This window comes from Spermophilus citellus, assembly GCF_964194105.1.
Source record: "Spermophilus citellus genome assembly, chromosome: 3".
Lineage (NCBI taxonomy): Eukaryota > Metazoa > Chordata > Mammalia > Rodentia > Sciuridae > Spermophilus > Spermophilus citellus.
The window spans coordinates 211332661-211345132 of NC_138184.1; the positions used below are offsets into that span (position 1 = coordinate 211332661).

General features: G+C 35.7%; 1 protein-coding gene across 1 annotated transcript in view; it reads left to right on the forward strand.

Annotated features, from left to right (window-relative positions):
• The window catches only part of EXOC4 (exocyst complex component 4), an 816673-nt gene that overhangs the window by 123656 nt on the left and 680545 nt on the right, over positions 1-12472 (forward strand). The window contains exon 7 of the mRNA XM_081287653.1: positions 5034-5208. Coding sequence (XP_081143779.1) covers positions 5034-5208 — 175 coding nt within the window. The remainder of the gene's footprint in view (positions 1-5033; positions 5209-12472) is intronic.

Below are 12472 nucleotides of genomic sequence, written 5' to 3' on the forward strand. Positions count from 1 at the left end.
GCAATATAATGTTTTATTTCTTCTTTTATTTAATATTTTGCAGTGGGAGTGGGGTGGAGAACAGTTTTAGTAGGGCTTTTTGTATTTAGTTAATCCTGGGTGTCTCTGCAGCTAAAGGCAAACACACTTGTTTTCACAGTCTTATGTTGTGTGTGGGCAGATGGAGAGTGTATATGAATGTTAATGACATATTTCAGTTTATTTCTGGTGGCTTTAAACTGGGCCATACCAGTGTGGACTTGGTCCTGTTTGTTTGGGTGATTCCTAATCTCTTTTATTCTTTGATGCATTAATGGAGCATCTTCTTACTTTTCCTTTTTTAAGGTGCACATGCTGGTGAGGAACATTGTGCCTTTGCAAAGCTTGAGATTGACCTTGGTTTACTTTTCCTTATTAGTCATTCACTCCTTAGCTTCCAAAGCTCTACTGGAATCTTTCTTGCCCAGTTCTCTGGGGACCTGTGAGTTGTACATTTCTCTTTCTCCCTTAGCTGACCTCTGCATACCCTTGACTCTGATGATACTCTCTTTCCCCCTGTCTTCACATTTCCTTTGGTTCCTTCTTCCTCCCTAGCTGCTTCCTAACCATCCTTCACTGCTGTCTTCTCCTACAGTGTCGCCTCTGTCTTGGCTTGCCTGCTTTTCTTACTCTGCATATTATCTCTGAGTGATCTCATCCTCTCAAATATTTATACTTCTACAATTTCCAGTTATCAATCTCTCTCCTGAGCTCCTGACTTGCATACCCAAGTACCTAAGGACAAAACACCTTAAACTTAACATACCCAGGGCTAAACCCAAATTTCTATCTTGACATTATTATTCCCTCCTTCACTCCCTCCTAGGAAAAGTAACCATCATCTTTAGTGTTGCTCAAGCCACTGAAAAGAAAAAAAAATTCTGAACCTGCTGCTTTCTCTAATATTACACCATTATCTCAACTAGTTCTGTTCATTTTAAAATTGTATCTTTCTGGCAGTATTGTGAGGCACCTAGAACAGGTACTGATTCTTTGCTCTTACAGATGGAGACTTCTGGAGAAGTTGAGGCTCCACCCCGCCCCGCATAATTAAAGGTCTAGGAAGCATCAGTTCTGGGAAAGAATGGAAGTCTTTAATTTCTATTTTCTTTTTAAAATATATATTATTATATATATTATTAGTTGTAGATGTGCACAATACCTTTATTTTGTTTATTTATTTTTATGTGGTGCTGAGGATTGAACCCAGTGCCTCACATGTGCAAGGCAAGTGCTCTACCACTGAGCCCCCAGCCCCAGGCCCCGGAAGTCTTTAGTTTCTTATATGTTATTTATATAAGGAGAAACAAACAAAAACCAAATGCACCACAAGGGAGCAGTTAATGTCCTCCCAGTAGTAAGAATTCAAAGGCATAGGCTTCCACCGTTTTGTGTTTTCTCTTTACCACAAGAGAGATGTTGGACCCTCACTGTCCTTACTCAGAGCCACAGCTACTCTTTGAAATTTTTTTAAAGAGCTATATTGAGATACACTTTGCCTACTCTACAATTCACCTTATTGAAAATATGTAACTCAGTGCTTTTAGTATGTTCACAGGATTTTGCAACTGTTAGCACTGTCTAGTTCTAGTACATTTTTTGCGCCCCCCCCCCGCCCCCAATTCCTTGTACTCTGTCAGGTCCTACCTAGTTCAAGTAACCGCTAATGTATTATTTGATTCTGGGTTTTTCATATAAATAGAATCATACAATATGTGGTCTTTTGGATCTTTTCACTTAGCATAATATTTTCAAGATTTTCTCCTGTTGTACCATATCGCATCGCAGTATTTTGTTCCTTTTTGTGGCTGAATAATATTCTCTATACATTTTGTTTTTTCATTCATTAGTTGATGGTCCTTTGGATTTTTTCCCACCTTTTGGCTAATATGAGTGATGCTGCTATGAACATTTGTGTACAAGTTTTTGTGTGCACATATGTTTTCACTTTTCTCGAATGTATACCTTCGAATGAAATCACTTTGTCCATATGGTAACTCTTTGTCCATATGGTAACTTTTTTCCACAGTGGCAGTACCATTTTCTATTCCTACCAGCCTTGTATGAAAGTTCTAATTTCTCAACAACCTCACCAACACTTTTTGTCTTTTGATTATAACTATCTGGTATATCAAAGTGCAATATCATTTTGATTTGATTAGCATTTTACCAATGGCTAGTGTTTTTGAGCATCTTGTTGTTGCTTATTAGTCATTCATTTTTATATATATGTTACTATTTTTTTATTTTTTGCAGCAATGTATATTCTAATCTGTGTCCATTTTAAAATTTGGTTGTCTTTATTACAAGTTAGGAGTTTTTAGGTATTCTCATTACCAGTCTTTTATCAGGACTTGTGTGATTTGAAAATCACTACTTTGATATCATGAATTGCCTTTTCACTTTGTTGATGGTATCATCTGGGGTAGTAATATTTTTAATTTTACTGTCAGAACTACAGTTTTACTACTATTACATGATTGCTTTGTGATAAAGCAGAAGCCAGCTTCCCTCCTATTAACGTGGGTGAATGTCTCACATAGGTAGAACTCCAGTGCATACTCTCCATGCCTGGCCTGTATCTTCTTAAGTCCCTCCCCTGTTTCCTAGGCTGTGATGGCCTCTGGAGACACAGGCCTGTCTTGACCTTGAGCCTCCAGCAGTAGCTGAAGCTGGCACTATGTTTGCATTTTATCTAGGATCTCTATTTCCATGATTTTGCTGGATACCATGAATCTCATCTTACACTTCATTTGTCCACTGGTCTCTTTTCTAAATGGGGCACAGCTCTGTTAGAGCATTGTCAAGCTGTTCTTCTCCTTAACTGACAGATAAGGTGTAGTCATGGAGCTTAGGCCCCGAGATAACCAGACAGCAGCACCCCTTCATTTAGAGGAGCCACTGCTCTTCCATTTTTTTCTACTTTATTGCTAGGTCACAGTCCAGTACCCAGAACTTCAAGCCACTGGGATGTTGCACACTACTGGGCTTCAGGCTTCTGAATGTCACGGATCAATGTGCTTTCAAAAAGTGTTGAGTATAACATATGGTCATTAAATTTTAATTTTGTCAAGTAAGGACATTTGGCAACATAACTACCATTATGACAGAAAACAACTGAGATTTCTCTGCTGGGAGAGTGCTAAAAATATAAAATTAAATAAATTTAACTTAGCAAAAAGTCAATATATTGTTTTTATTTTTCTTATTTTACTGCCTACCACTGAAAAATAGATATGATCTGCAGATTTATATTTGGGAACTACAGTCTTATATACTTATCATAATCTTTATTTGAAAAGTAGAACCTTCTCTTAACTGGGTATTTACTATGTGTAATTCCAGTTTTGTTATTTTTATTATTATGACAATTATTTCCAGGCACCATATTAACTATTTCAGCTGTTCTGGTTAGTCATATCTTCCTGTACTTTGTACCTTTGCTGATATTTGTGTCGCTCTCCAATAACACAGATGAGAAAGAGTAATTTTCTTAGAAATATGAGTATAAATATGAAAAATGATATTTTAAATTATCAGTCAAAAGGTGTATAATTTCAAGATTAAGTATGTGTCCTAGAGTGGCAGTACTACATAAATTCTGTTTCTGTCTCATCTAAATTATGATGTCAATAGATATTAGGGTTTTGTCATAAGATAGTTATGGCCCTACATATTGGCATGCTAATTACAATAACTGGGCAGTAAAGAAGCCATAGTAATAGATAATATGCTATACGTTTTGATGAGATGGTAGATACCCTCTATTATTTATGGTAACACCATCTTGTTAACTGGCATTCTGTCAAGCTCTTTCGCTATTTCTTTGTACTTTACTGGTAGATTTACCAGTCTGTTCAGGAGCTCTGAACTGAGAGCCATATAATATATAATAAAGCTCAAAATCTAAGATTTTTTGATACTTTCTCACGCTATACACAGGAAATTAGTGCTCCTGAATATACCAGAGACATGTAAGACAGTGCCTACCCTGAAAGATTAATAATGGAAAAGGGCAGTAAAATATTTGTATATGAATAAATGTGACCCGCAATTACTGAGCCACATATGTGAGCCATATATGATAAGTTCCATAAAAATGGATTAAAATACTACACAAATTCAGAGGAGGAAATGGAGATTCTAGACTTGGGTGATCAGTGAAGATATATGTCTTGGTGGTAGAAGAATTGCTTTGTACCCTGACCTAAAGCTCTGTACTATCTCTAAATACACAATCTGCATTCTAGTATGGTAGTGACAGGTAGGTGGCTAAATACCCTGACACAGAAATCAACTTTTGTTGTATGCCCAGCTGCCTTGCAACCTCATTTTGTGTCCTTGAGTATATAAAATCGATGTAATAATATGTGTCCAGCATATCTCACTATGATAAATGAGATAATGCGGATGCCTAAGCTGCTCCCTGTAGTGAAAGTCAGATTGCTTGGCAGGTGTGTATTTTTTTTTTTCAGGCACCTTAGGCCATATATTTGAATGGTAGTAAGCACGGCTTTTCATGACTAAAAGGATTAGAATCCTTACCAAAGTACCCAATTTATTGCTAGGGAATAGCATATTCTGTGCAACATCTGAGCTGTTGTCTGAAGAAATTGCCTGAATTCCTTGGAGAAGCTGCCTGGGTGAATATAGAGTGGTAGAATTGTAATCACTGAAATACATTAAAAAGGATACAAACATTCATTGAGCTTCTATTACTACTTTAGGGACTTTATAATTGATTTTTAAATTCTTAAATTATTTTCGTTTTGTAGCAAAGGTAACTGAGGCTTAGAAAAGTATTTTTTTTTTAAGTTGCATGGAATATGCCACTGTTTGAAATCAAATCTGTTGAAGTGTGATATTTATGCTGTTTATGTTGAAGTATGTTATTTCACTTTACTACACCTGATGTTTTTCTTATAGACCAGTATGAACCATCCATCAGCATGCTTGCATGTTTGCGTGTTTGTATAAATGTTATTTATTTATCTGTTTGTTTGTTTTGTAACTAGATTACTTCTAGAGCTGCTGGAGCTGCTGTTTGACAAATTTAATGCTGTAGCCGCTGCACACTCTGTGGTCCTGGGATACCTGCAGGACTCTGTCGGGAATCCACCAACTCAACAGGAAGAAATCAAATTGTATGATATGGCAGATGTGTGGGTGAAGATCCAAGATGTGCTACAGGTACGGGATTTTTGCAAAGGGTGTCATCTTGATTTAGGACAGCAGTTTAGAACAACAATAATAATAAATCAGTCAACTAAAATACTACATTAAGACTCATAAACAGTGAGAAAGTAGTGCTTCCATTTAAAAGGGAAACTGCTGATATAATTAACTTTTACCATCTTCAGAAGGCCATTTAACAGTTTCTTTTTGCCTAACTTTAAAAATAAGAACAGATTGTGAATTTGTATCAATCAAAGATGTATAGTATAATGCTTTCTGTTGTATTATATTTTTCTTTACTGGAATTAGGTATATATAAGGTAAAAAATTAAAACACCCTTAAACACCATTTCATAAAAATATATGCACTTATTTGTATTGACTATTTTCTAACAGTCACCTTTTGCATATTTTGGGCTATATGACATGTTAAGGGCTTATTCTGATAGAAGAGAGTAAATCTGTAAGATATAAATGTATCACTTTGATCTGTTGAAGATCAGAGGAATTATATTACTGTTTGGTATGATACTGCTGAGATGGCATTTAGAAACTGTGCTGTATTTTCTTTCCAGCAAAATATACTTGATTTGGCCAGATGAAAATTAGAAATGCAATTAAGAGTTAGCTGAAGCAAGTTTGAAATAGCTAAATAGAAATGACTCAGTTAAGTAGTACCTACTAGTAGGAAAAAAATTAAGTATGTAGGAAATTGAAAAATATAACTATGTAGGAATGAAATTACTTGCATGGCAAATAGGAATCTTTGCAGTAAAAAATAAATCATGAATATAAAATGTAGTCATTTTTGAGAATATAGGCATGCTCTTGGTGGATTGAATGATTGATTCTTGGTTATTCATTCATTAGATTTTTTTTTTGTATAGTGCATTTGCTTTATTGATGATGGTTCAGTAGAAATAATATGGTTTGAAATTACATTTTCTGAGTTATTTTTTACCAATATGTCAATTATCTTGTACCCATAGTAGGTGCTTGATGAATATTTACTTATTGAATTAAATATCTTTATGGGCTGGTGATTCAATATTTTATATCTTGACTTGATAATCTGTCATATGGAATGAATATGTGCTTTTTATGCAGTTTATTTTCAGGATAAAATAATAGATTTTAAAGCTTTTTCAAATATAATTAGCATTAGGAGCTTCTGGTTCTGGCTGTGATGAAGTTTCCTCTTGCTGGAAGCAAAGATAAAACTGGTTAGACTCAGACAGCAGAGAGAAAACACATGAGGGGAGCTTCATATTTATCACTGCTTCTTCCTGGGGGTACTTTTTCCAAAGTATGGCATAGGGAAGTGAAGTCCAGATAGCAGCAGACTATCTTAGCAGAGATTGGAGTTGAAGGATCTAGAGGCAGCTGGAATTTGTGGGTTGGGATCCTGGAGAGCAGAGAATTGCATTCAATTTGAAGGAGCCCCTTCAAAATTTATAAATGAGTGCCATTGAACCCTTGGGTCTATTATGAAGCTGAGCAACACAACGTGGCTTAGTAGAAAACAGCTACTGTGGGATTTGAGCTGAACAGAAATTTCAAAAGAAGGTGCAAAATGGTCAGAAATGTTGTAATTCAGACCATCTAGTGTGGGAGAACCTGCAGAATGCCCTGTGCTTTCAGCTGTGACTTCAGACAGATCATGCTTTAGGACCAAGGCTATTCTAGCCACTGAGGAAAGTTTACTGCAGATTTATATAACAAATCCCCCAAACATGTTCCCTTGAGATCAGCCTGATCTACCTGTAAATTAACTGCCTGGTAGATCAAAACTCTCTCTAAAATAAGACAACATAATTTGGATTCTCAATAATGATGCATCTACAATGTCTAGCATATAATTATTATACTTGTGAAAGCGAGAAAATGTGACTCATAAGCAAAATTTTAAAAGTTGACAAAAATTAGTATCTCAAATAAAAAATTAGCCAGATGGATTTAACAGCAAATTACATAGTCTAAAAGAAAGGATCAATGAACTTGAAGTTAGATCAGTATAGACTGCAAACCAAAGGATGGGGAGAAAATAGACCAAAAAGAAAAATGAACAAAGTCATAAGAGGCTCTGGGACATTATTGTACAGCCTATCAATTGTGTTGTTACAGGTATAGAAGAATAAGGGCCAGATTAATTAGGGTAGAAAAATATCAGAAAAAAATAATGGCTTCCAAATTTTAAATTTTGTTGAAAAATATACACACACAATCCAAGAAACTTATCAGATCCCGAGAAAGATTAACACAAAGAAAATCAACGCCTAGACACATCATTATCAGTTTGCTCAAAATCAAAGAAAAGAAGTCTTTAGAAATATCCAAAGGAAAAAAGGACACATTGCCTATAGGGAAACAGTGATAAAAATTATCACTGGCTTCTCATGAGAAACAACGCAAGCCAGAAATCAATGAACGTCATCTTAAAAGTGTTTGAAACACCAAAAATTGTCAATCTAGGATTTTGTTCTCAACTGAAAATATCTTTTGAAATGAAGATAAAAATAAATACATTTTCAAGTGAACTAAAGCTGAATTTGTTGACTCTGTACCTGCACTTAAAGAAATGTAGAAAGTTTTTCAAACTGAAGGAAAATTATACCAGATGGTACCTCAGATCTAGAAGAAAAATTAAAGAGAGCCATAAAGATAAATATATGAGCAAAAATTCTCATTTCTTAATTTCTTTATCTTTCCTTAATGGAATTTTTAAAGTAAAAACAATAGTAATATGTGGTTTTTTAATATATTTGGAACTAAAAGCTGTGGCAGTAATTGCATAAAGGACAGGAGAGTAGGGTAAATGAAATTGTAGAGTTGTAAATGTCTTACATCATATGTGAAGGGGTGTAATGGTCAGGGTAGAAACTAGGATAGGTTAAGGATGCACAGTTTGTTTCCTGGCATGCTAAAACATTAAAGTGGAGATATTGTTAAAAAGCCAATAGAGGGGATTGAATTTAATTTTGAATAAATATTTGGTTAATCCAAAGGAAAGCAAGAAAGGAAGAAAAAAGAACAAAGAAAAAAAAAAGAGATAAGGACAGATAGATAAGATAGAACACAAATAGCAAGATTTTAGACATATAAAAATCACATTAAATGTAAATGACTGGATGCTGCAAAAAAACAGAGATCATCCAGGATTATAAACAAAATAAAAAGCAAGACACAGCCATGCAGTTTCAAGAGTTGTGTTTTATGTCATTTTATTACTTTTTAATTTTGTAAACGATTTTGAAATTTTTGGAAAGTTGTAAGAATAGTACAAAGAATACCCATATACCTCCTTATTTAGATTTAACTATTTTTAGCAATTTACACTTGATCAGTTGTTTTCTCTATATGTACATGCTCATACACACATTTTTCTTTGAAAAATTGACAGCTGTTATCTAAACTACTATTTCTAGTTTTGTGAAATAACGTTTGATAGAGCAGATTTTTTACTCCTTTAGTAGAGAAATCAACATAGGAGCAGGTATTACATTTAGTCTCCTTTCAACTTGAATATTTCTACTCTCTTTTTTTCTTTTCTTTCTTCTTCTTCAAAAGAAGAAATTGAACTTAGGGCACTTGACCACTGAGCCACATCCAAGCCCTATTTTTTATTTTATTTAGAGACAGGGTCTCACTGAGTTGCTTAGTGACACGCTTTTGTCTTTGAACTTGAGATCCTCCTGTCTCAGCCTCCAGAGCTGCTGAGATTTCAGGCTAGTGCCACCACGCTCAGTTTCTTTTTCTTTTCTGACAGTGGCAGTTTTGAAAAAATATGCTCTCCCCTTTTAAGACAGATTTCTCATTTGGGGTTTAAAAGACACACTTTAAAGATACAGATAGATGAAAAGTATAAGATTTTTAAACCTTTGGAGAGTGTTTAAAAAATCTGTAAAACGATATAGTTGTCAGTTTGGTTTCTAATAAGACAGATATTTTAATGATGGTTTAATGTTAAATTATTTGGAGCAACTCTCTGCTAAGTACTGGGGAATAAAATGAACAAAAGAAAGAGAGCTTACTTCAGTGAAGTAGGGAGAGCCTGCAGTAGTGTGTGTTTTTCTATTAGATTCATCATTAGTGATCTTTTATACAGTAACAGCACAGGAAATCCTCGGCTAGGAAATATTTAGTGTTTTCCTACATGCAGGTTTGGGACAGAGAGTTTTGGTTCAAGTTTCCATATAGTTTTCTGCGTAGGACTAATTTAGTTTTATATACTTATTGGAGGATTGATCTTTAGGTTTCATAGTATTCCTGGAGGACAAAATAATCAGGATAGTAGATGCCTGCTTTAAGTGTATAGCAGCATGAATGAAAAGAATAAGATCACATGATGAATGGGGTTAGAAATGTTTAGAGTTTGAATCTCAGTGTTTCTTTAAATGAAAAATATTTCTTGCTGAAAAGAATTGAAGTGTTCTTTTGTATATTAAATTTAGGCAAAGAAAGTTATTCTTGATCTTTTAGAGATAAGCATTTTATCTCATCCAGAACCTGGGCTCTCCCTGGCAGGCAGGACTGTCCTTTAGTTGGAAGGCTCATTTGTCTCAGCATGTTTGCGTCTGGAGACAGACAGCGAGGAGACAAGGCTAGAGCTATCATAGTATCAAGGTGTCACAGTTTTCTCCTGGTGTCAGCCCTGTGACCACACACCATTGCACTCCTTTTTCAGTTTTCACTCTTTTGAAACTGTGATAATAGAAATACATGTTTTTGCCCTTCTGAGCAGCAGCAGCAGCACCTTCCAAAATGTCACCTACTTGATGACGTGCCTGTCATACTGTTGGCTACACGTTTTCACGTGTATATAAGGCTGAGGTACACCAGAAACAAAATTTTCATTTCTTGTGGAATTCTACATAAAAGGAAATAAGAGGATTACTTGGAACCAACTCATCCTCCTGGCATTATCGTTGTGAAAAAGATCTATTTTTTTTTTCATATCTCATTTCAAAACAAAACTGTCTACTTGGCCATTGTTGGTTAAAACGTACACCCCTTAGTGTGCTCAGCAGTATTTACAGATGGAAGTAGTGGGTTCTCTTTACCTGGTTTACCACTAACAGTGTCTCCCAGAACAAATCCTTTCACTTTTTTAGTGTCTTGATTTCTTTTTCCAGAGAGTAACAGACAGGATGTAAAATCATGTTACTTTTGTTAACTGTCACATAAATGTTTAAATAGTGACAGAATTAACCTCATGCAGAGAGAACTGAAAGTTTGCTGTCAAGTAAGAAAAGCCACAAAAATTATTGCTACTTATCCATGACCTGCAGGAGATTTTCAAGGGGACATGTAATTTCTATTTTGAATCCAGACCTGGAACTGGGTTATTCTTAGTTTAGTTGGATTCTGTATATTGGTTAGCTGAGGATTCCCTACCTTAAAGTAAAATTAGCCTCTTTTCAGAATTCTGGGCTAGAGAGTATTCTTGCAGAAATAGTTTCTTTTCATTTTCAGCCTTTAAAACTTCTCATGGCCTCATTTTGGGTGACATAGTAAAGCCATGCTGTTAGCCATGCCATTGAGTCCTCAGAAAGGTGCTTGCTCCTAAAATGTTTGTTCTGTCTTCCCAGAGGATAGCGTACTGCGCATTGAGGAGAATTCGGTTAACATTTTTTTTTTTTTTTTAAAGAGAGAGTGAGAGAGGAGAGAGAGAGAGAGAGAGAGAGAGAGAGAGAGAGAGAGAGAGAGAGAGAGAGAGAGAGAGAGAATTTTTAATATTTATTTTTTAGTTTTCAGCGGACACAACATCTTTGTTGGTATGTGGTGCTGAGGATCGAACCCGGGCCGCACGCATGCCAGGCGAGCGCGCTACCGCTTGAGCCACATCCCCAGCCCTCGGTTAACATTTTTTAAAAAAAATATTTATTTTAGTTGTAGATGGACCTTTATTTTATTCATTTGTTTATAATGGTGTTGAGAATCGAACTCAGTGCTTCACACATATGAGACAAGTTTTCTACTGCTGAGCCACAGCCCCAGCCCAGAATTCAGTTAATATTCAAAACTTCAGTTAAAACCCTTCTTCTAAATTAGAATCAGCTTCTACAGTACTGAGACTTTTCCTGTGTTGTTTCATGTTCACTACTAATTCTTCACGCGGGAATTGATGGGTAGCCAAGGAGATTGCTCCTGGTGCAGATGTGGCAAATGCCCAAGTCAAAGTGCTGGGGTGTCTGCTGCTCAGTGAAGCCTGATGTAAATGCAGACAGCTTAATACAACAAGCCAAACTTCAGAAAATAGTGTCTTGGCAGGGCGTACCCCAGAATAGGTATATCTGATGGTCCAGTCTGCTCCTTATATTCTTCAGATACCAAAGATGATCTGCTTGGCCTAATTACTTTAGTTTAAAGGACCCCAGGTAAAAATGGCAAATCTTTCTTCCAACCCACCACCTCCAAAGCTTAGTCCTTATCTATTTTTTTTTCTGAGATTTTAGCATATGAGCAGTTAAAAGCCAAGGGCCCTGGCAGAGTCATCTCACTACTACTGCCTTAAGTGTCCTTTATCACATTTTGGTGTACTTGGGACTAAACAAGGAGCCATAATAAGTTTTGATGATTACACAATGGAATATTACTCAGCACTAAAAAATAACGAGATCATGGCATTTGCAGGAAAATGGATGGCATTAGAGCAGATTATGCTAAGTGAAGTTAGCCAATCCCCCCAAAAAACAAATGCCAAATGTCTTCTCTGATATAAGGGAGGTGACTCAAAATGGGGTAGGGAGGAAGAGCATGAGAAGAAAATTACCTCTAGATAGGGAAGAGAGGTGGGAAGGAAAGGGAGGGAGAAGGGGAATTGCATGGAAGAGGGAAGGAGACCCCCTTCGTTATACCGAATTCAGGTATGACAATGTGAGGGGAAAAAAAAAGAAGTGGGTCACATTAGATTGGGTAGAGAGAAGTGATGGGAGGGGAAGGGGGGAATAGAAGGACAGTAGAATAAAATAGACATTGTTAATGCTGTGTGTATATATGTGACTGCATACCAATGTAATTCTGCAACCTGTACACTCAGAAAAATGAGAAATTATATCCTATCTGATTCAAATGTATGATAATATCAAGATCATTATACTGTCATGTGTTACTAATTAAAACAAATAAAAAAGTGGTGATGATTAATAGTAGTAGATGAAATAGTATGATATACAAAGTATCATCATGTGTTTCATGAAATTGAAGTAAAAGCTATGAACTTCACTGACATTTCTCAGGTCTACCAGAAAAGATTTTAGAGCAACAATAATTATATTTT